General features: G+C 40.1%; 1 protein-coding gene across 3 annotated transcripts in view; it reads left to right on the top strand.

Moving 5' to 3' along the window:
- LOC140724889 (kelch domain-containing protein 1) overlaps positions 1–25,544 on the top strand; it is an 82,863-nt gene that overhangs the window by 40,859 nt on the left and 16,460 nt on the right. For all 3 annotated transcript variants that reach the window (XR_012098205.1, XR_012098206.1, XM_073039638.1), the window contains exons 5-9: positions 5,421–5,499; positions 9,491–9,574; positions 9,922–10,002; positions 18,669–18,727; positions 20,610–20,722. Coding sequence is in view for 1 of the 3 variants with exons in the window: in XM_073039638.1 (XP_072895739.1) it covers positions 5,421–5,499; positions 9,491–9,574; positions 9,922–10,002; positions 18,669–18,727; positions 20,610–20,722 (416 nt within the window). In the remaining 2 variants the exon portion in view is untranslated. The remainder of the gene's footprint in view (positions 1–5,420; positions 5,500–9,490; positions 9,575–9,921; positions 10,003–18,668; positions 18,728–20,609; positions 20,723–25,544) is intronic.

The following is a 25,544-nucleotide window of genomic DNA, read 5'->3' on the forward strand; positions in this document are numbered from 1 at the left end:
CAAGAAGAGTAGAGCTGTAGACTAAACGTGTCCTTGAGGTGTACCAGCATTGATTGTCAGCAAGGAGGAATGTAATTTCTGATCTGCTCTGACTGCAGTCTCCCAGTGAGGAAGACACAGATCCAGTGGCAGAGGGAGGTATAGAGGATCATGTTTTGGAGCTAGTTGGTTAGACCCAAGGGTATGATTTTGTTGAACGAAGCTGTAATCAAACAGCAACCTGATACGTGTTGCTATTGCCCAAGTGATCCAAGGCAAGTGGAGAGCCAGTGAGGTTGCATATGCTGAAGACCTATTGTGGCAATGGGAAATTGCTGCAGGTCCAGGTTCTTACTTAGGCAGGAGTTGATTCTGGCCCTGACCAACCTGTCAAAGCACTTCATCCCAGTAGATATGAGTGCAACTAGGTGATAGTTGTTGAGACTTCTCACTCTGCTTTTCTTGAACACTGGTATGATTGTTGCCCTTTTTGAAGCAGTTAGGAACCTCTGACTGCAGCAGTAAGAGATTTGAAGATGTCATTGAATTCTCCTGCCAGTTGTCTGGCACAGGTTTTTTTGCCTTACTAGCTACACCATCAGGGCCTAACACCTTGCGAGGGCTTACCCTCTTAAAAGATGTTCTGATGTTGGCTTCCAAGACAACGATTACAAGGTCACCCAATGTTGCAGGGATTCGCACAAGTCTAGTTTTATTCTCCCTTTCAAGGTGTGCATAAGTGGTATAGAGCTCATCACACCATTCATGATGTCAGGTTTCACTTTACAGGAAGTAATGGCCCGCAAACCTTGTTAGAGCTGATGTGCATCTGATTCCATCTCTAACATCAATCAGAATTGTTTATTATTTTGCTTTGAAAATAGTCTTTAATTGGTCATACCTGGACTTGTATAGTTGTGGATCACTGGTCTAAAATGTCACAAATCTAGTGCTCAGCAGACTACACATCTAGTTCATCCACGGCTTTTGGCTTGGGTTTGTCTGATATGTTTAAGGCACACAGGTCTTGATGAAGTTGTTGACAACTGTGGCATATTCATTATGATTTGAAGGTAGATATCTGGATATTGTCCAGTCCAGCAAGTCATAGCAGTCCTGTAAGTGCGTCTCCATCTCCCTTGACTTGATCACTGGTGCTATGTTCTTTATTCTCTGCCTATACTCTGGGGAGTTAGAAGTACAGCCAGGTGATTGGGCTTTCTAAAGTGTGAACACGGGATGATACAGTAAACATTTTTGATGCTGTTATAACAATAGACAAGTGTGTTAGCTTTGGAGCCACAGGTGATCTGTTAGTGGTAGTTGTTAGAGACTAATTCAAACAATTTCCTTTAACAATAGGGAAGGCATGTGGGTGCATTGTTTCCTGACTGCTGATCATGGAGCTCAGCTCCTCCATGCCGCCTTGATGTTAGCATGAGGTAGAATGTACACCACAGGATGGTGTCAGAAAACTCCCTTGGCAGATAAAATGAACATCAGGATTGAGACAGAACCGCCACGTCTGTGTACCATGATCAGTTAATCGTAAAGCATGCTCCACCTCCTGTCCATTTAAATGACTCAGTTGTCCTGTCTTTGCAGAGAATGGTTAAGTTGTTGGGCTGCAGTGCAGTGTCCAAAATGATACGTTTTAGCCATGTTTCCATGAAGCAAAGTTCTGGTCCACAGTCCCTTATCCGAAATCCTTGGGGCCAGTTGCATTTCGGAATTCAGAACTTTTCGGATTTCAGAATCCCTTCTTATCGGTTCTGGGACCCCCTGCGGATACCAAAAAGCATGTATGCTCAAGTCCCTTATTAAACCTGTCTCAGTGCGGGTGGATTTTAGGACCCGGCGGAGCTCCGGACCTACGCACATCCTCCCGTATACTTTAAATCATCTCTAGATGACTTATAATACCTAATACAATGTAAATGCTATGTAAATGGTTGTTATACTGTATTGTTTAGGGAATAATGACAAGAAAAAAATTATTTTCAAAAACATTCAATAAAACAAAAATATACAACTTCAAACTAACTGAATCAAACGCATGCTTAAATGACTTATTGGAATAAATATAGAACATCACTGTCACTATAAAACTTCAGTAGCTTGTCTGTTTCTTTAAATCATATGCAGTGGTAGTTCTGACACCATATTCTTCAGTAAGACGCTGCACAGACACACCACGATCAAGCTTCTGCAATAACACTTTCTGCGTTACTGATAATGATAGATGCTTCCTTCTCTTCTTTTCATTGTTACCCATAGGGGTATCTGTGACTCTTTTTGACATTTTCACAGTGAAATTAAACACAAAGTCAACAATGAACACAAAATATCAGTGAACAGCATGTAACCAGTACCAGCGCTGAGCCTCAACTGACATCTGGCGGCCTCTGCTAATGCTGCCACGTCACACGTGAGTGACGTCAGCTGTTGGTGAAAATAAACTTTGATTTTCGGAGCTTTTTGGATTTCAGAATTTCGGATAAGGGATTGTGGACCTGTACACAGCAGTCTCTGGTGTGTACTTGAGTGCACTTGTTATATTTCATCATGGGAGGTGGGGGAAGATGGGACGTGTTAATATCTTGTTCAAGAGGCAATGTGGAATAGTTGATAACATAATCCATGGCTACATTGGAAGTTCCGTTTAGATTATATATTTGTATAGGCAATCCCCTGTATTGCAATTGTATGGTATTGGAAATTCACCCTCAGAAAATGCACGATTTGCTACTGAAAGTTTTGAGATTCTGAATAAAATTTGCCATGATGGCATTTCTGTGAGAATACAGGGTGGGGGGGGGGGGTGAGTGGGTGTGGAATAAAAGTATATAAATGTTTTAATCCATATAGAATAGACTGTTCATGTTTTCATAATGGGGGAAGGATTTAGTGTGATGAGAATTGGGTAACAAAAGGAAAAATAAATGATCATGAGCATAATTTCTGAATGTGGATACAGACTTATAATTTGAGCACAGTTGATTTATCCTGATTCATGGGATCAGTCTATAGCAAAGCCTATAATGAAGGATTCTTTTATTTAAAAGTGAAATATGATGAGTATTTTGCTCAGTACTGAGTCTTATGAAAACAGCCAAACATTCTTGTACATTTTCAGGACTAAGCAATTTAACTTTTGTTAGGATTTCATCTGATTATTTTTAATTTAAAGAATTGTCCTTTTTCATAATTTGTTTAAAATCCTTAACCAAATGTTTACATAAATGACCCAAAGGCACAGACTTGCTTCAGACTTGCTTCCAGATCTTAAAAGTATTTTTCCAAATTAGTGATAGCAAAAACTACAAATATGTTTGATTGTGAGGCATATTGTACACAAGGATAATTTTAAATGTCACACATATGTTTTGATAATATGCCAAGTATTCCCAGACACATTGGCCTCTATATGGACAAGCAAAGGTGCTTGTCTTTAAAATGTCTATTTTATGATCATCAGACCCTGCCGAACATTAAGAACTTCAAGTTCTGCAGGTCTACCCCACCCCGGCTCGTTAGTAGAGGAACTGGACTTGGTGTGAACCATGTTGCAATCTGTTGCAGAGAGGCATTGGGGTTGGTGCACAAAGCTAGTGTGCAGTCCAACAGTGAGTGACTATCTTAATAATTTTTCTTGTGATCTCAAGACCCTGTTGGACATTGATAATGTGGAGTGCTCCAAGTCGAGTTCACTGGTTTATTGGTGGGACTGATGGTGGGGAGCCATGTGGCCTTAGTTGTGATGCTGAGTAGGCCTCATGGTGCAGGCTTGTCTTTTGCAGTCGTCCTGGAGAGGTGATGTGGCACAGTATCCATGCTGATATCAGTGTTGCTCTCCAGTGTTTGTTTAGTGGAAGACGAGCTGGATTCTTTTAATCTGCAGACTGCTGCAAACATTTTCTTGCCGACATCCATGGACTGAGGGACTTGCGCTATGTTACATATATTTGTGTGATTGTATGTTTACTACAATCTTAAACATGCTATATATGCCTTGTGCTGTTGGGACTGTGATTTGCATCTCTACACTCAGAAGAATGCTATTTTGTTTGGTGGTATTCATGTATGGTTGAATGTCAGTTAAGCTTAATCTTGATCTTGCAGCAGCCTCAGAAAGTCAAACAGCTTGGAAATGGCCCTATGCCTGACTTGTTGAAGCTGTTGAGATGCTTATATGTGCTTAGGCCATTTTCCTGTATTTGGCCCATATTCCTATGTTCCTTTCTTGTCATGAACCTGTCCAGTGTTTGTTAAATACTGTGATTGTACCTGCCTCTATCATGTGCTCCAGCAGCTCCTTCTGTATACCCAACATTTTCTGTGTGCAAAAGATTATTCTTTGACTCTCCTTTAAATATTCCCCTCTCACTTTGAGCCTATTTACTTTGGTTTCAGACTCCTCAACCCTTGGAAAAAGATTGTGACTCTACCCCATCTATGTCCCTCAGAATTTTATAAACATCTATAAAGTCATTTCTTAACTTCCTGAACTCCAATGAGGACAATCCCAGACTATTCAATCTGTTGTAGCCTGAACCCTCCATTCTAGGTATCTTGGTGAATCTCTTCTGCATACTTCACTGTTTTCATATCCTTCTTGTATTGTGGTGACTAGAACTGTGCACACTATTCCGAGTTTAGCCTAACAGTTGAACAGTTGCAACATGACTCTTACACTGAATACAGTACCTCTGTCAGTGATCAGTGACTTCTTCAGTACTTTACCCACCTGTGATGCTATTTTCAGGAAGCTATGAACTTGCATTGTAAGGTCTCTCTGGGCATGTTGTTTTGGTGCTGGAATGTGTAGCGACTTTTGTGGGCTCCCCCAGAACATCCTTGTGTTGGTTGTTAATGCATTAATAATTGCATTGTGGGGTGTTTTCTAGTAACATATTTGAACTCTTCCCCCCCCCCCCCCAAGCACAATACATAATTTCACCTGTAATCAGGTGTTTGGTGTAGAATATCAACCCATTGACCTCAGCCAAGTTTGCTAACAATGGATTGACTGTCCTGTTGTACATACTATTTATTACAAATTGCTATAAGTTGCACATTACATGTTTAGACAGAGATGTAAAGATTTTTACTCGTATTCGAAGGATGTAAGTAATAAAGACAATTCATTCATTCACTAAATGATAACAAGGTTTGTATTATACAGTAACTGACCTTTTTAATTTTCTGAATGAGTTGTGTACCTTTTCATTCCAGTTAAAATGGGCTATGCATTTGTTAGAAAATTAATTTTAGTTTGGCTTTTGAATATTTTGCCAATAATTGAAAATGTGTAGGAATTTTTTTCTTGTGGTTTATCATTAATGAGTTAAATGGAACTTGCTAAGATGTGTCAATCAAGTATTAAATCAATATGGGTAATTTTTTTCTTGATTTTTTAAATATAATAAATGCTTTGACAGGTTGATTTACTTTGGAGGCTATGGGTGCAAGAAAATAACTGAACTAAATGATTCATTTGATGTGAATGAAGCATCCTGGGTAAGAGCTTGAAATTTCAATAATGAAGATTTGTCTATTTGGTATTTCTTGAGAATTGTTATAAACCACTGTTATTTGGTGTAAATTTCTGCCTTGCAGCAACATTTTTTAGCTAATTTGTTGTAGAAAATGCTTAGGATACAAAATAGATACTATAGGTCAGAACTAAAATGTGATTTATTATCGCTGATATATGACATGAAATTGCAAATGCTGGGAATTTGAAATTGTTGAAAATACTCAGTTGGTCAGACAGCATTTGTGAAATATAAACAGTTAATTTTTCAGGTCATCATCAGATATAGACAATATGCTTTTACCGTTTAGTTTATCCTTAGTTCAGAGTGGATTAGAATTGAACTGAAGTTTATTTATCATTGTTCTACAAGTTCACATTATGTATTGTTTTTGTCAGTATTCCCTACTTTCTAATGAAAGGTCAAAGACCAGAATCGTTATCTCAGTCTGATGCTACTTAACCTGCCAATTATTTCCAGTATTTTCTGTTTTTAAATCTATTGATTGAAGCTAGTGGAATTGAAAAAAGATTATTGACCAGGCTAGGAAATTAGCTGAGTAGGAGGGAGCAATAGAAGCAATAAAAGCTATTTAGGTTGACAGAATGTACAGGTGGTCTGCCACAGGCAGCATTGTTGGAAAGTTATCAATTCAGCCCAGTAGGTTCCTAAGGTTGTCATAGCCGGGGGTGGTAGTGGGGATAAGCTCCCACTATATAAAGTGCTGTCAATGGCATGCATCTCTAAAACCTCTGATGACAACCAAGTCCAACTCTTGGCCTTCACATGTGGCTTAGCTACTAGGCCTGGCGGAACTGTTTCTACCAACAAGAGAAGGGGCAAAGGCGAAACACTAGTGCCTCAAAACGAGTTGTTTTGGGCAGGTGGGGCTCGTCAGCCCATCTAGGAGAAGGAAAACTCTGATTTTAAACCTCCACTGCCTTGAGGTCATACCCACCCATGGGAAAGCCTTCAGGACTAAACTCTGAGGAAGAAATCCAGAGCTGGGGTCCCTAAGGCTGTTTGAAGTTGTTTATAACTTCACTCTGGCAACCTCTGCGATGACACTGGTGCCAAGCTGTATCGGTGCTTGCTCTTCCTTTGGACTACATCAGTGATGTGGAGAGGGGTATCTCACAGCATGGGCAACAGTCAGTTCGTCAAATCTTCCTGCCCAGGCTTGTGCCCTGGAGAGGACACAATCCACCAGAGGTGCAAACCCATGATCCTCAGGATTGATGGCTGCCGACAGGGAAAATGCCATACTAGATCTAGTATTAGGTAACGAGCCGGGTCAGGTCACAGATCTCTCAGTGGGTGAGCATCTGGGGGACAGTGACCACCACTCCCTGGCCTTTAGCATTATCATGGAAAAGGTTAGAATCAGAGAGGACAGGAAAATTTTTAATTGGGGAAGGGCAAATTATGAGGCTGTAAGGCTAGAACTTGCAAGTGTGAATTGGGATGATATCTTTGCAGGGAAATGTACAATGGACATGTGGTCGATGTTTAGAGATCTCTTGCAGAATGTTAGGGATAAATTTGTCCCAGTGAAGAAGATAAAGAATGGTAGGGTGAAGGAACCATGGGTGACAAGAGAGGTGGAGGATCTAGTCAGATGGAAGAAGGCAGCATACGTGAGGTTTAGGAAGCAAAGATCAGATGAGTCTATTGAGGAATATAGGGTAGCAAGAAAGGACTTTAAGAAGGGGCTGAGGAGAGCAAGAAGGGGGCATGAGAAGGCCTTGGCGAGTAGGGTAAAGGAAAACCCATGGCATTCTTCAATTCTGTGAAGAACAAAAGGTTGACAGGAGTGAAGATGGGACCGATTAGAGATAAAGGTGGGAAGATGTGCCTGGAAGTGAGGGAGGTCCTCAATGAATACTTCTCTTTGGTATTCACCAATGAGAGGGAACTTGGTGATGGTGAGGACAATATGAGTGATGTTGATGTTCTGGAGCATGTTGTTACTAAGGGAGAGGAGGTGTTGGAGTTATTAAAATACATTAGGATGGATAAGTCCCTGGGGCCTGACGAAATATTCCCTAGGCTGCTCCACGAGGTGAGGGAAGAGATTGCTGAGCCTCTGGCTAGGATCTTTATTTTCTCATTGTCCATGGGAATCATACCAGAGGATTGGAGGGAGGCGAATGTTGTCCCCTTGTTCAAAAAATGCAGTAGGGATAGTCTGGGTAATTATAGATCAGTGAGCCTTATGTCTGTGGTGGGAAAGCTGTTGGAAAAGATTCTTAGAGATAGCATCTGTGGGCATTTAGAGAATCATGGTCTGATCAGGGACAATCAGCATGGCTTTGTGAAGGGCAGATCATGTCTAACAAGCCTGATAGAGTTCTTTGAGGAGGTGACCAGGTATATAGATGAGGGTAGTGCAGTGGATGTGATCTACATGGATTTTAGTAAGGTATTTGACAAGGTTCCACACGGTGGGCTTATTCAGAAATAAGAAGGCATGGGATCCAGGAAGGGTTGGCCAGGTGGATTCAGAATTGGCTTGCCTGCAGAAAGCAGAGGATCGTGGTGGAGGGAGTACATTCAGATTGGAGGGTTGTGCCTAGTGGTGTCACACAAGGATCGGTTCGGGGACCTCTACTTTTCCTGATTTTTTTATTAACAACTTGGATGTGGGGGTAGAAGGGTAGGTTGATAAGTTTGCAGATGTCACAAAGGTTGGTGGTGGTGCGGATAGGGTAGAGGATTGTCGAAGATTGCAGAGAGACATTGATAGGATGCAGTAGTGGCAGATGGAGTTCAATCCAGAGAAGTGTGAGGTGGTACACTTTGGAAGGACAAATTCCAAGGCAGAGTACAAAATAAATGTCAGGATACTTGGCAGTGTGGAGGAGCAGAGGGATCTGGGGGTACATGTCCACAGATCCCTGAAAGTTGCCTTACAGGTAGATAGGGTAGTTAAGAATGCTTATGGAGTGTAGCTTTCATAAGTCGAGGGATAGAGTTTAAGAGTCGTGGGTAATGATGCAGCTCTATAAAACTCTGGTTAGTCCACACTTGGAGTACTGTGTCCAGTTCTGGTCGCCTCACTATAGGAAGGATGTGGAAGCATTGGAAAGGGTACAGAGGAGATTTACCAGGATGTTGTCTGGTTTAGAGAGTATGCATTATGATCAGAGATTAAGGGAGCTAGGGCTTTACTCTCTGGAGAGAAAGAGGATGAGAGGAGACATGATAGAGGTATACAAGATATTAAGAGGAATAGACAGTGGACAGCCAGTGCCTCTTCCCCAGGGCACCACTGCTCAATACGAGAGGACATGGCTTTAAGGTAAGGGGTCGGAAGTTCAAGGGGGATATTAGAGGAAGGTTTTTTACTCAAGAGAGTGGTTGGTGTGTGGAATGCACTGCCTGAGTCAGTGGTGGAGGCAGATACACTAGTGAAATTTAAGAGACTACTAGATGGGTATATGGAGGAATTTAAGGTGGGGGGATATATGGGAGGCAGGGTTTAAGGGTCAGCACAACATTGTTGGCCGAAGGGCCTGTACTGTGCTGTATTGTTCTATGCTCTACTGCTACTATTCAGTGTAGAAGCAAACCAGTGCTTAATTCAACTGCTTTCTGGAAGATGGAAGTCCACCTGCAATATCACAATAGAGACCTAAGATTACAAGTGCAGAGTACATTGAAAACAGCAAACAGGAGAGACAGGTAGGGTTTGGACTTGGAGGGATATGAGCTGAGTAGACAAAATTGTGACTAGCTGAGAGTGGACTATTTGGACCTTAAGCCTGTGACTATATTGCTTTATGTATATACAGTATATAATACATTTGCAGTTCTTGTTAATGTCTTGTGGTCATATTATTGCATGTCATGTCTTGATAAGCAAAACTGTCCTGATAATCTTGATAACAGTGTTGAACCCAATGGAATTACTACCAGACATATTTTTTAAACATCCTTAAAATTAATCTTTGTAACATTTATTTCTTTTCAAGGAAGAAGAGATGTTCTGGGGTTGGAATTATGACATCCATGTCTTTGAACCCAGTATGAATATCTGGTACCAGCCAACTATTAAGGTATTTTGAAACTAAATGTCACTTCATTAATTTGAGTTTTGTACTATGTAATAAAAGAGTAAATTCAGATTTTCAAATAATTGATAAATGTGAGCTTCCTGTTTCAGATTTTATGTTCATAAAATGCAGCTTTGTATATATGGCATTATTTATATTTTAAAAATCTGGGAAACTGTTCAGATTTAGCCAGATATTTAATAGATGATGTGTTCAGTACATTTGATTTCCTCATGTTTAACTGAACCATGTGAGGCAAGATGATGCAATTTTAGCCATATAGAAGAATGCCCTTATTTACATTTTATCTGAATAATTATGACATAACTTGATCATTTATTGTTTGATAGGGCACATCTCCCCGACCTCGAGCAGCTCATGCGTGTGCGACAATAGGAAATAAGGGTTATTTATTTGGAGGAAGGATACTGGTGAGTTGCTTGCTTTCAACTACCCTAATATGGCAAACATTAATGACACAAAATTAAGGTATGTTATTGATAGTGAAAAAGGTTATCATAGATTACGGTGGGGGTGATCAGATAGGAAAGTGGACCGAGGAGTGGCAGATATGTGCAGGTAATGCATTTTGGAAAGTCAAACCTCTGAATGGTAGGGCATCAGGGAGTGGAATGGAACAGGAGACAAAGGAGTACAAGTACATAGTTCGTTGAAAGTGGCGTCGTTGGTTGACCGTGATGAAAAAGGCATTTAGCACATTGGCCTTTATTAGTCAGGGCATTGAATGTAGGTATTGGGACATTATATTGCAATTGTAGAGGTCATTGGTGAGGCTGCACTTGGAGTATAATCTACAGTTTTGATCACCCTATTGTAGAAAAGATTTAGATAGATACTTTATTCATCCCCATGGGGAAATTCAACTTTTTTCCAATGTCCCATACACTTGTTGTAGCAAAACTAATTACATACAATACTTAACTCAGTAAAAATATGATATGCATCTAAATCACTATCTCAAAAAGCATTAATAATAGCTTTTAAAAAGTTCTTAAGTCCTGGCGGTAGAATTGTAAAGCCTAATGGCATTGGGGAGTATTGACCTCTTCATCCTGTCTGAGGAGCATTGCATCGATAGTAACCTGTCGCTGAAACTGCTTCTCTGTCTCTGGATGGTGCTATGTAGAGGATGTTCAGAGTTATCCATAATTGACCGTAGCCTACTCAGCGCCCTTCGCTCAGCTACCGATGTTAAACTCTCCAGTACTTTGCCCACGACAGAGCCCGCCTTCCTTACCAGCTTATTAAGACGTGAGGCGTCCCTCTTCTTAATGCTTCCTCCCCAACACGCCACCACAAAGAAGAGGGCGCTCTCCACAACTGACCTATAGAACATCTTCAGCATCTCACTACAGACATTGAATGACGCCAACCTTCTTAGGAAGTACAGTCGACTCTGTGCCTTCCTGCACAAGGCATCTGTGTTGGCAGTCCAGTCTAGCTTCTCATCTAACTGTACTCCCAGATACTTGTAGGTCTTAACCTGCTCCACACATTCTCCATTAATGATCACTGGCTTAGTTATTAAGTTAAACTGATTTAGTTAAACTGGAAAGAGTGCAGAGAAGATTTATGAGTATTTGCCAGTGCTAGAAGGCTTGAGTTATAGAGAGAGGTTGGTCAGATGAAATTTTTATTCCTTGGTATCTAGAATATTGAGGGAAAACATTTAAAATTATGAAGCACAGATGAGGTGGATAACAATGGTCTTTTCCACAAAGTATGGTATCCGAAAACTAGGGGTATAGGTTTAGGATGAGAGAAGAAAGATTGCAAAGGACCTGAGGGGCAACTGCTTCATGCAGAGGGTGGGGTGAGTATGGAGTGAGCTACCAAAGAGCATCATTGTGGCAGGTACAAAAAATTAAGAAGCACTTGGATGGGTACATGGAGCAACTAGCCTTGGAAGGATATGGGGCAAATGCAGGAAATTGGGATTAGCTGGGTAGGCAGTGTAGTTATTGTGGTCAGGTTGGGCTGAAGGGCCTGTATCCGTGCTGTGTTGCTCTGACTCTTGAAGTCCTCGTATGTGAAACTCAGATGTTTAAGAAAAAGAAAGTTACAATTGAAAGAATATATATTTTCAGGTATAATTTTATGTCTGTTAATTATCATGACTATAAATATACCAAAGTCACATCAGAATAGACAGTGTTCTTTTAGGAGCGTGTTACCATATTGGTATATTTTTCCAGGCAGTTACAAAAAAAGAAAGTATTCACTAATGAAGTAAACTAGCATATCATGAATTAGGCAAATAGGACTAGGTTGGTGGACACCATAGTCGGCATGGACAAATTGGACTGAAGTTCTTATTTCCATGCTGTATTAACGTGTGGGTCACTTTGTAATCATTGTCTGAATCCTTCTATTAGATGACTAAACTTCCATATCTTTCTGCCATTTGTGAGGACCCTTGGTGTCATTCATAACCTAGTGCCGGCTTACCTAGCACAAATTATACATTGGTTATATTCTTCTGCTACACTATAAACTTGAACAGTGTGGAATATTAGCATCAACATCTATTTACAATGTAAGTTTGTGTTTGTTAACTGTAGAAAGGGCTTGGTATCCAGATTTGAATACCTAAAAACCAAAACTTGTATCTGTATGAAGGGTGCTAGATGACATTATAGCTTAGAGCTGTCTGTTGCACAGTGGCAAGATGGTCCAAGATTATTGAAGAGTAAGTTCTGCATGGACATTAGCTAAAACACATTGACATGCCTGTAAACACCTGTTTTGTGTCCCTAACTTACCCAACTGCCATCATCTTCCTCCACTTCAGCCCCAAGAAGAATGTAATTTTTTTGTTGTCCAGCAATTTGTTCAAACTTTTAAGAAAGGTTTCCAATTGCAGTTAGATATTGCCAAATGTTGGTTATGTATCTTCTATCCCAAACCATATTGTCACCCATGTTCAAGAAATCGTACACAAACATCATCCGCTCCTCTGCTAAATTCAGCCCCTGAAATGTTTAGGAATTCGTAGGCAACCTCTGTCATGGCAGATCTGAACCTAACTTTACCAGTGATGTCTGATTACGTTATTCAAATAGTGATGTTACTAAGCTAAGTGCCACATTACAAGCAATGGGTTCTCGCTTGTGTTACGTACCCCGTAACTGGGTGTCTTACCAGCAAAGATAGAAGTATCCGTTGGAGTCTGGTACTATTTTCAAAACAGTGTTTATTAGTAAAATATACAAATCAATATCAATAATGCAAATATACAGATAATACACATTAGCAATACTAAACCTAAAAGTGTGGGTATAATAATAATCAATAATAAACAAGCTCTATCATTGTCTAGGGGATAATGAATTATCATGGGAAAGTATACGGTTCAGTTCATGAGGTAGTTGTTGATACTTTTGTTGTAACCGTTGGAGGGAGAGAGAGAGCGTGAGCAAACAGTGACAGCCAGTCATTCAAACCTTCCTTTACTTTCTTGATCAGTCGATGTGTTGTTGTGGCCATTCAGGTATGACCCCTCTGTCCTTTAGCTAGACCGTTCTTCTATGGTGGACTCGTCACCCAGGCAAGGGTGGACACACACACAAGCCCCCACCAACCTTGCTATAAACACTGAGTTAAAATTGACCGATCTTTCGTTCAGTCTCTGATTCCCCACACTTTCTCGTGGGTTCCAACACTTAAACAGTACTCACTAGTGTGTCTCTTGGTGCGTCTGAGGGGTGTCTCCCCAGCCCTCACTTTTATCCCTACTCACGGTGTCTCAGATGTCAATCAGCTTTGAATGGCTTAGCCCATCAAACCAGCCCACTCCGGCTGTCCATTGAGGAATTTTAATGAACAGAATAGTACCAAGTAAACAGCCCTCTCCGGAGCCGTGAGTCTTACAGGAGTCATAATATGGTCTCTCTCCCCCGGTGTTATCTCGCCCTTGTCTGAAGCAAATGTTCCAGTCCCAGTATGTTTTGTTCCATCTCTTTCTCTCTCATTAACAGCCTGGCAACAGTAACGGTTTGTAATTCTCCCAGGGGAGGGGGACATGGGCAACCCTGCACCCTTCTGCCCATCAGAGCTGTTCATCCTTCGTAACACTTGAAAGAAAAAGGATGGTCAAAAATTTGGATAGAAACCCTGCATTTCCTCCCTCAGATGCTGTTTGGCCCACTGAATTCTTCTATCTGATTATTGTTCCAGATTCCAGTATCTGTAATCTCTTGCATCCCTCAAAGAAAAAGATGATGCATACATTTGATCAGGATTGCTTTTCTCAAAAGATGACTTTTTTTTCTGCACTGAAGGTGTCCAGGATGCTTTTAGTCCTATTCTTTTATGGTTATGGGCTGAGTGCAGGTAGGTGGGACTAGGTGAAAGTAAGCATTCAGCATGGACTAGAAGGGCGGAGATGGCTGTTTCCATGTTGTAATTGTTATATGGTTTTATTCTGTGGGATGTACAGATGTTTCATAACCCACCTGCTCAGTGATTCATTATTTTCATCAGCCCAGTCCCAAAATGAAACCGAAAACTCTGCTATAGGAAAATTAATACATGGAGATTTCAAAAATTCTACAGAGAAAGTTGTTTTTTTTTTGGACGTACTTCAGAAAATCTGCCAACTCTTGAACAACAGGAGTTGTGTGTTTACAGTGTCAAGGCTACATTGAGGTCCACCAGGATTAATACCTTTGAAATAATTCTTAGTTTTTCTATCAGAAAACACCTGAACTGGTTTGATGACATTCTTGGATTAGAATCTCCATCACATCTTTGCTTTTTAGGGTGTGGGGGGGTGGGATGGTGACATGATAGAGTTATTACAGGCCTCTGAAGGCTATAGTCTTTTTTTTTAAAAAGAACTTTTGGGCTAAAGAACAGGTGGAGGATGATGTGGAGTTACAGTGTTTTTTTTTATATAGCATTCAAAATGTTGATGCAGCTGGTATAAAGTATGTTATGACAGAACAAAAACTTTTGCCCCACTGAGGAAGTCAACCTGATGGAAGTATAAATAAATATAAGCAGCTCATTGGAACGTTCTCTTAAAGATGTCATCCTTTGCTGAGACTTGTAGAATTGCAGTAATCTCCATCTTAAACAAATACAGTGGAAAGGTTTAATAGGAAAATAAGGGAATAACTACATCTCTAAAAAATATAAAAGAAGCTATAAACTTATTTCCAAACCAATTATCTGTGTAGGAATGCAAGAAGAAATGTTTTTCAGCAGACAACAGAAGAGGAAATATGGCTTCTAGTGATATTTTTGAAGGTTTATAACATGAGTTGATTGAATCAAAGGGATCTTCTTTAATGGTGGAGCACTTACCAAAAGCAAGATTTCATTTCCAATTGATCAAATAGTAATAACAGACTATTTGTACTTTGGTCAAGGAAATGCTTGTTTTTTTCATGTATGACCTTAGATTGGTTCCAGAGGTCACATGAAACCATGTTTAGGATATTACAATCAGTGAATTAGTTGTTATTTTACGTCATCCTGAAGCACTGAGTGACTTCCTTGTACTATATATGGTCTAACCTCCAGAATTCCACTATACAAGTGTCCTATCAGAAATAGGTTTATTATCACTGGCATGTTATGTAAAATTTGTTACCTTAGCAGCAGCAGTTCAATGTAATACATGATATAGAAGAAGAAGAAAAAAAATAAGTAAATCAATTACAGTATATACGGTATATTGAATGGATTAAAAATGTGCAAAAAAACAAATACTGTATATTTTTAAAAAGTGAGGTAGTGTTCACAGGTTCAATGTCCATTTAGGAATTGGATGGCAGAGGGGAAGAAGCTGTTCCTGAATCACTGAGTGTGTGCCTTCAGGCTTCTGTACCCCCTGCCTGATGGAGGTACCAACCAGTTGCTCTAACATCGAACATGAAGTGCTTTAAGAGATTGGTAAAGGACACTTAAGTGCCAATCTCCAAAATAATTTAGTCCCCCTGTGATTTTGCGTACAGAAAAAATAGATCCACAGGGAACACCCTCTCCCTCACACTTCATTCAGCTCTGGATCACCTTGATATTAAGAATACGTATGTCAGGATTCTACTTATTATGTTGCGGAACAAAATTTTTCGGAAGCCTTGCTTCTTCAGAATTTTTTTTGTTTATGATAGACTGCTTGAAGCTGAACACCAATATAATTTCAGATTACTTGTAGGAATTTGGAGAAACAAATTAACATCTGTTGAATATAATGCATGTAATTGCATAATGGTTCTGATTCTTTGCAGAAGTTTAACTAAGATAAAAATGTTTTGTTGATGATTTTCATTTGTACTGTGTCTGAGGCATCTCGCTTAGGTGTCCAACAATAATCAATCAGCATTGATGGATTCCAGTTGCCCTAATACTGTTTCTCCATGACCGCAATGTCCTGGTGAAACTTTTCACTTTGCCTATCACTGACAGTGTTAAGGTTTTAAGGGAAGAAGTCTAAATGGGAATGCAGAAAATGAATGTTTAGTGACATGTCATACTTCATGGTTTTATATGCTTGAAGCATGTTGTCAACCAGCTGCACATAGTTTGGTTCTCTGTAGTTGCCAAGAATATTTTCAACAACATCCTTGAATGATTTTCCTCTGGTCCCACCAGAAGTTCTTCAAATTGCCTGTCATTGATGACCTGTTTGATTTGTGGACTAACAAAAATGCCTTAAGTTGGCATCAGTTATTCTGACTTAGATTATGAATTGAAATAACTAATATAGGCAATTTTTTAAAAAAGGTGCATGATTCAGTAATTTCATGGTGATTTTCATGATCTGCTGCCCAAAATCCACAAGATATACTCAAAAGAATTCAAGAAGCAAAATTTTTGTCCACTGTTATAGCTCAGCTTTCAACACTATAATACCCACAAGGCTCATCTCTAAGTTCTTGCACCTTGGCCTTGGTGGTGGTGGTGGTTTGAGACAGTCAGGTTGGGTGGGTGTGCGTTGGATGATGATCAGCATCTGCATCTGGTTTCTAGACTTTCTAACCAGCGGATCTAATTTGATTAGAATTGGACATAGTATTTCATCCAACCTGACCATTGACACTGGTGTTTCCCACACCTGTTGTGTGCTCAGTCTCCAGATTTCTACCTATGGCTGTGTGGACAGATACAGCGCCAGCTCGGTTGGCAATGATACCACTGTTGTAAGCTAGATTGACAACAGTGATGACGTGGAGGACAGGAGGTTGTAAAACTTGTGTTATGTGAGCATAACTTAGCCCTTAATATCAGCAAGAATTAAGAGCTCATTGTTGATCCAAGGAAGTGGGTGTCTGAATACCATCTTGTACTCCTGAACGGAGCTGTTGTAGAGATGGTTGATATCTTCAAGTACTTTGGCATCCATATCACCAACAGCCTCACTTATGTCCTCCATATTGATGTGGTAATTAAGGAAGCACATCAGCATATGTACTTTATTGGGCATTTGAGAAGATACAACTTGTCACAGGATTTTCTTGTATTTCTGATCTGCAGAGATTGATGGATTAGGCAGCATTTACCACAGACTCGTCACATCCTTTCATCCAGTCATCATTATGGTGCTTAACCTCAGGATTGTTAAAGTATTGTCAAGGATACCTGCCACCCTGGCCATTTCCTTTTATCTCTTCTACTTCCAAGAACTTGTATTTTCCATTTCACTTCCCATTCCCAGTTGTGCTACCACATTCCTAGGCTCTTAATTCTACATCTTTACAATATTTTGTTTCTTCAAATTCATCTTTGACCTAATACTACTAACTGCACCCTTTCCTCTAATTGCTTGCATTCTATCATTTTTAACCACAAACTTGTTTCTTATCAGGAGAAATAAAAGAATAAATTTCAATCAATGAGAATTTGTTTTTTAGAACACTAGAAAAATGAGGATTGTTGCAATGACTTTCAAAAGCTTTCCTTGTTTCATAGTATTTAATGTCCATCTTTTATTGCATTTTCTATCACTATTGAGGCCAGAAGGGCCAAAAGTTATGAAAGTACATTTATTATCAAAGTGATAAATATAACAATTAGTGAAAAGCTGCTGACAAATAATCAATGTGCAAAAGACAAACTGATAGTTGAAGAGTAATACTGTTTCTGAACCTGGTGGTGAAGAAACTAAGGCACCTGAGTCTATGCAACAAATGAGGCTGGGGAAAGTAGAAAGGAGATTGAGATGGCCACATTGCTGATGGTTCATACATCCTTTGTATGTAACAGATTTTAATATGTGCAAACAGGAATGTTGTTTTAACAGCACCAGGATGCATAGCATGTGGTAGATTTTCAAGGTTCCTCTGATTAGCAAAATGGATGTGCTTTCTTTGGTGACTTAACTGAGCAAAGTGAAATGCAGTATTCATCTGAGTACCTAGACTGTGTAAATTTAAGAATGGTAGCCTGTACTGTCTTCACATCAGCATCTATAAGCTCACTAACTAGGTTGATCTGTATTTTGTTTAGGCCATGAATTTCAATAGGTGGTCATGATAGTTCATTACAGGGTTTGCTGACATTGAATTGTGGTGGATATACTTTTCAGAGAATTTTAAGTGGAGGTGTTGTGGTTGTTAGGTAGTTTGTGAAGTGGAATGTTGTGATAAGTGGAGGCCTAGCCACAGCCTCCACTTCTGGGCATCCACTATAGTTAGATATGTGGTCAGGGGTTTTGCCAGATCCCTGAAACTATTTGCATGTCAGTACAGGCAAATTTCCTCAATGTTACAGTAGTCAAATTATCTGATTAGATTTAATGCAAGTATAATCCTCATTATGTGAATGTGATAACTTGGATCAAACAATGGAAGAATACAATCCCTGTTTGAAACCCAACTCCATTTCTGAAAATGCCATCTGGCGGTTTATGAATTGTGAATTCAATATCCTATACCACCCATGTGGATTATAATAGGTGAAGGAAATGAGAGTCTTATTCACAAATGACTGAATTATGTGGTTGTGCTGCTTCTGTATCATTGGTGTGATTGGCAATTTGTAATTTCTTAGTAAAATTGTGACTATATCACATATTAAAGTTGATGTGCAAGGTATTTCTGTTTAACTCAATTTATTTGATTTTTCTTAGGAAACAAGAATTAATGATTTACATTGTTTGGACTTGGACACATGGACATGGTCTGGAGAGTAAGTAGTTTCATAAAATGCATACCAAGTACAATAACAGTGAACCATTTTTTTAAAAGTTCACTTTTGTTCCAACTGTTGCTAGAGCGGATGATTTAATTTTTTTCTTAAAATACTTTATTTGACATTGGGGAAAGAAATTGAGCATGATGGCCCATATGCTCTTACACTGTTTTGGATTGTCTACCTAGGACAAGAGGGCATAGCCTCAGGATAGAGGGGCACCCTTTCAAAACAGAGATGCGGAGAAATTTCTTCAGCCAAAGGGTGGTGAATTTGTGGAATTTGTTTCCACATGCAGCTGTAGAAGCCAGGTTGTTGGGTGCATTTAAGGCAGAGATTGATAAGTTTATGATTGGACATGGCATCAAAGGTTACGGGGAGAAGGCTGGGAACTGGGGTTGAGGAGGAGATAGTAAAAAAGGATGAGCCATAGTTGAATGGCAGAGCAAACTCAATGGGCCAGATGGCCTAATTCTGCCCCAATGTTTTATGGTCTTAATCAAATCTGTTTCTAATCTTTGATACAAGGACATTATTAATGCTATGCTTCCCTCATTCTATTGTAATTGGTATGGTGTTTTACATTCTGAAGTTTAATATGCTGTTCCTAATATTTTTGAGTCAATTCATCTTAAACATAAGCTCTTCCATCATTTCTCATATTTTCTGCTGATTTCTGTTTAGCTATTTAAAAGCAGTCTAGGATAGCTGGATGAAAGTCTGATCAAATGTGTGCTGCCTACATAAACTTATTCTAGTGTACTGTATTTTAGAAAGGAATGATTAAAGTATATAGTTAAATAAAATGTGTAATTGCAGCTGTAATGTCTCTGCAGTAGGTCTCAAATGGAATTGATGGTTGGGACAAATCAAGGCAGAAACAAGGGTTGGATTATGATTATGCAGTCTGCATCAAGTCTTCCCAAGTTCACGAGAGGTAGCAGAACCCTTGTTTTTGTGCAAGTGTTAGTGCAGCTCAGGTTTTTGGTGCTGTAGGTACATGTAAAACCAAACAAGAATAGAAGGCAAGCAGAGGCAGGAGGCTGGTCCTGAATCTTAAAAACAACCACTCTAAATCATTGCTCTTTGCAAATAGGGCCATCTGCTTAAAGATTACTTTTCTGGGTGTACTCACTCCCAGTTTTATTGGCTGTGAAAGGTTTTCAGGATCAGGCTTCCAAACCATGTTCTTCTGAAGCCTAGATGATTTTCCAACATGAGCATTACAGGGTCAGCAAGAAGGGCATTTTGCAATCAGCTCAGATTGTTTTTCATGTTAATTTGTTCAAGGAACATGGATGTCTCTGGCAATGTTGACATTTAATGTCTATTTGAATCGAGGAAAAATCGACAACAGTGGTGGATCTGGTATAGGTCAGTTGGGCAAGGTTAGCAGATTTCCTTCTCTGAAGGCCTTTGCCGAATAAGATTTTTTTTTTGTATATTCCAATTTTATTTTAATTATTCAGTTCACATTCCCTAGCTGCCTTGGTGGGACTTGAACTACTGTTTCAGATCAGTAATTCAGAAATAAAGGCAGAAAACAATGGAATGATAAGCAGTCATTGACCTGAAATGTTAATTCTTATCTCTTGCTCCACAGTGAGCTGCTGAATATTTTCAGTTTTTATTTCCGATTTCTAGGTTCTGCAGTTTGTTTGCTTCTTGGGTTCAGAACACTAGTTGACACAATTTACTGTACAGTACCAAGTGATAATCTTGTGCAATCAGCCAGCATAAATTGGTTCAAATTGAACAAAAACTTCAGTAGGTCTTTTGCTTGACTGAGTTAATGTGTTTTATTACTTCAGTTAATTGGTCACTATGTTTGTAATGGTGTGCTGCTAAACCACAATTGTGTTTTTTTTTAACTCCTTAGAATTATGGTTAAAGGAATACGTCCACAGGGGCGCTCATGGCATACACTAACTTCTGTAACAGATGATCAGCTTTTCCTTTTTGGTGGATTAAGTGCAGAAAGTCAACCTCTTAGTAAGTGCTTAAGCAATTTTTCTGAGTTATTCTTAATGCAGACAGATTTACTTTGTGTTATTTTTCCTGAGGCATTTCAGGAACATTAATACAGAACAAACAGAACCAAAAGTCCTCCCGAATTTCTTTACCTTTTCCTACATCCTTCATCATCTGAGGTTCTCCATTCTCTGTGTCACTTCTCTCTTGATCTCCATCTCTCCTACAATAACCACCCAACACTGGAACTCCGAATACAACATACAAATCTCTCCTGGTCTGTTACCAATATTATTCTGTTTCCTGCACCATTTGAAGAGACGCAGGATAATCTGGGAGGCTTGATGATCTTTTTGAGGTTGTTAAAATGATAAGGTAGATCAGGAAATCTAGCAGTATTTTTGATTCAGAGCTGCAGGAACCAATTACTGATTTTCAATTTATTTTTTGTTTTAGTGCAAGATTAAGTGACTTTGGTGCAGACTTTCCTCTATCTCAACTGACCTACAAGTCCACAGAGGCAGTTGTATTCACTAAGCCCCTCTATTCAAAGATCAGAGTAAATGATGGATGCTGCTTTCCTACAACAGCATTCCTTGTAGATGTGCTCAGTGGTGGTGAGGGCTTCACCTGTGAACTGGACTGTATCCACTACTTTTTATAGTCTTTTCCATTCAAGGGTATTGGTGTTTTCATACCAGGACTTGATTAAATCAGTTAGTATACTCTCCACTGCGCATCTACAGAAGTTTGTCAAAGTTTAAGATGACATGCCAAATCTTTGCAAACTTCTAAGTAAAATAGAGATGCTGCTGTGCTTGCTTTATAATGGCACTTAAGTGCGAGTCCCAAGACATAGAACATAGAATAGTACAGCACAGTACAGGCCCTTCAGCCCACAATGTTGTGCTGACCCTTAAACCCTGCCTCCCATATAACCCCACCACCTTAAATTCCTCTGTATATCTGTCTAGTAGTCTCTTAAATTTCACTAGTGTATCTGCCTCCATCACTAACTCAGGCAGTGCATTCCACCTACCAACCACTCTCTGAGTAAAAATCCTTCCCCTAATATCCCCTTTAAACTTCCCACCCCTTACGTTAAAGCCATGTCCTCTTATATTGAGCAGTGGTGCCCTGGGGAAGAGGCACTGGCTGTCCACTCTGTCTATTCCTCTTAATATCTTGTACACCTCTATCATGTCTCCTCTCATCCTGCTTCTCTCCAAGGAGTAAAGCCCTAGCTTCTTTAATCTCTGATCATAATGCATACTCTCTAAACCAGGCAGCATCCTGGTAAATCTCCTCTGTACCCTTTCCAATGCTTCCACATCCTTCCTATAGTGAAGCGACCAGAACTGGACACAGTACTCCAAGTGTGGCCTAACCAGAGTTTTATAGAGCTGCATCATTACCTTGCGACTCTTGAACTCTATCCCTTGGCTTTTGAAAGCTAACACCCCATAAACTTACTTAACTACCCTATCTACCTGTGAGGCAACTTTCAGGGTTCTGTGGACATGCACCCCCAGATCCCTCTGCTCCTCCACACTACAAAGTATCCTGCCATTTACTTTGTTCTCTGCCTTGGAGTTTGTTCTTCCAAAAGTGTACTACCTCACACTTCTCCGGGTTGAACTCCATCTGCCCCTTCTCAGCCCACTCTGCATCCTATCAATGTCTCTCTGCAATCTTCGACAATCCTCTACACTATCCACAACACCACCAACCTTTGTGCAGTCTGCAAACTTGCCATCCCACCCTTCTACCCCCACATCCAGGTCGTTAATAAAAATCACAAAAAGTAGAGGTCCCAACGATTCAGCTACAAACGATTCTCAGATAAGGATTGAATGTTGGAGTTGCTTGCAAAACAGGCAGTGTTGGAGTTGCTTACACGTCAGTCTTAAATTCTTTAAGAAACTTCCAAGCCTCCTCTGGAGAATCAAGTCGTTTTGGACATGCGTTAGGCGGAAAGATTATCAAGTGGGCAGGATAGTGCAGAGAAGGACGACAGCTTTTCTCATAAAACTCAGCCATCACTTCCTGATATTTAATTCTTTCTGCATAAACCTCGGGGGGCAAAATCTTCAACTATACGAAACTCAACTCCATTGTAAATTAGCTTCCCTTGCTTCCTGGCAACTCGAAGAATTGCTTCTTTAGTAGCAATATAATGCAATCACTGCACACAGTTTCATCTCAACTGAAGGTTTCGGGGGGGGGGCGATTTTGGTGAACTCTGTCTATTAACGGAGAAGTTTCAAGTATCTCACTAAAAAGTGAGTATAACATATTCGTAAAAAACTTTAATGGCTCACCGGTTTCCATATTTTCAGGCAAATCCAGTGTACATAAATTCATCCTTCGACTTCTGCTTGCCAGATCGATCATTTTCTTCTTAACTCTGGATAATTCTGAAGAAATCTCAACAATTCTCTTTTCCATGGTAGAGAATTTTAACTCCTGTTCTTGAATCACTTGATGTATTGTCTCCTGTTGTCTTCCAATTTTATTGGTATTCATTTTAAGCGTTTGATACTGAGATTCCAGATTCCTCAAAGATTCCTGGATGGCAGAAAGTTTTTTTCAAGCTTTTCATTGGCATTCGTCAGTTTATCAATTTGAGTCCACCATTCCAATTTTGATATTAGTATCTTGCATCAAAGAAAACATTCTTTCTGGAGTATAGGCTTCTTCTGTCTCCTTTGTTAATTCGGTTTGTTCAGAAACCATTTTGCCATGTCTTAATTCCTTTCCAGTTTGGGTTCCAGCCATTGTAAGTAAATCGTAAATCCTTCACTAAAAGCAATGGAACTTCAAAGTTTAAACAAAAGTAGCAGTGGAAAGTAGGTTGTAAAAGGACGGAGTAGAACCAAAAAGCATCTTACTCCATGAGCTGCCCAGAAGAGACCCAAAGTAGAGGTGCCAGAACTGATCCTTGTGGGACACCACTAGTCACAACCCTCCAATCCAAATGTACTCCCTCCACCACGACCCTCTGCTTTCTGCAGGCAAGCCAATTCAGGCAGACCATGATTCTCTAAATACCCATAGATGCTATCTCTAAGAATCTTTTCTAACAGCTTTCCCACCACAGACGTAAGGCTCACTGGTCTATAATTGCCCAGACTATCCCTGCTGCCTTTTTTTGAACAAGGAGAGAACATTCACCTCCCTCCAATCCTCTGGTACCATTCCTGTGGACAACAAGGACATAAAGATCCTAGCCAGAGGCTCAGCAGTCTCTTCCCTTGCTTCACGGAGCAGCCTGGGGAATATTCCGTCAGGCCCCAGGGACTTATCCGTCCTAATGTATTTTAACACCTCCTCTCCTGTAGTAACAACATGCTCCAGAACATCAACCTCACTCATATTGTCCTTCACCGTCACCAAGTTCCCTCTAATTGGTGAATACCAAAGAGAAGTATTCATTGAGGACCTGCTCACGTCCAGGCACATCTTCCCACCTTTATCTCTAATTGGTCCTACCTTCACTCCTGTCATCCTTTTGTTCTTCACAGAATTGAAGAATGCCTTGGGGTTTTCCTTTACCCTACTCGCAGAGGCCTTCTCATGCCCCCTTTTTGCTCTTATCAGCCCGTTCTTAAGCTCCTTTCTTGCTACCCTGTATTCCTCAATAGACTCATCTGATCCTTGCTTCCTAACCCTCACGTATGCTGCGTTCTTCCACCTGACTAGATTTTCCACCTCACTTGTCACCCATGATGCCTTCACCCTACCATTCTTTATCTTCCTCACTGGGACAAATTTATCCCTAGCATCCTGCAAGAGATCCCTAAACATCAACCACATGTCCATAGTACATTTCCCTGCAAAAACATTATCCCAATTCGCACCTGCAAGTTCTAGTTTAATAGCCTCATAAATTGGCCTTCCCCAATTAAACATTTTCCTGTCCTCTCTGATTCTATCTTTTTCCATGATAATGCTAAAGGCCAGGGAGTGGTGGTCACTGTCTCCCAGATGCTCACCCACTGAGAGATCTGTGACCTGACCCGGTTCGTTAACTAATACTAGATCTAGTATGGCATTCCCCCTAGTTGGCCTGTCAACATACTGTCACAGGAATCTGTTCTGGACACACTTAACAAACTCTGCCCCGTCTAACCCATTGGAACTAATCAGGTGCCAATCAGTAATAGGGAAGTTAAAGTCACCCATGTTAACAACCCTGTTATTTTTGCACCTTTCCAAAATCTGCCTCCCAATCTGCTCTTTGGTATTTCTGCTGCTACCAGGGTGCCTATAGAATACTCCCAATAGAGTAACTGCTCCCTTCCTGTTCCTGACTAGAGAAGCCACTTAGTATGTGATGTGGTTTTCTGGAGATCGTACCTGGACCTCTTGTATTTTATTTGGTAGCTAGTCCTGAATGCCACTTATCTGGCCCTCAGCATATTGTGGATCTCATGGTACATACAGAACTTCCGGTAAGGGATGACTCTGAATAATTTTGTGGGGACATGTTCATTTTTATAAAATGAGTTTTTATAAGGTCCGTGATAACCATGGCGTATTCATTCAGATCCTTTGAGTACTTGAACGTGGCATGGCCCAGTCCATCCAGTAACCATTCCTCTGCATCTTGCAACTACCCCTTTGCTGTCCTTACTTCTAAAATCTTGCTCTTTAGCCTCTGCCTGTATGCAGGTAGGAGGAGGACAGCCAGAAGATGGGATCAGAATCAAGTTTAATATCACCAGCATATGTTGTGAAATTTGTTAACTTTACAGCAGCAGTACAATGCAGTACATGATGGGTATAGAAAAAACTGAATTACTTAATATACATGTATATTAGTTAATTGAAGGTAAGTAGT

Source organism: Hemitrygon akajei, chromosome 3 (assembly GCF_048418815.1).
Source record: "Hemitrygon akajei chromosome 3, sHemAka1.3, whole genome shotgun sequence".
Classification (NCBI taxonomy): Eukaryota; Metazoa; Chordata; class Chondrichthyes; order Myliobatiformes; family Dasyatidae; genus Hemitrygon; species Hemitrygon akajei.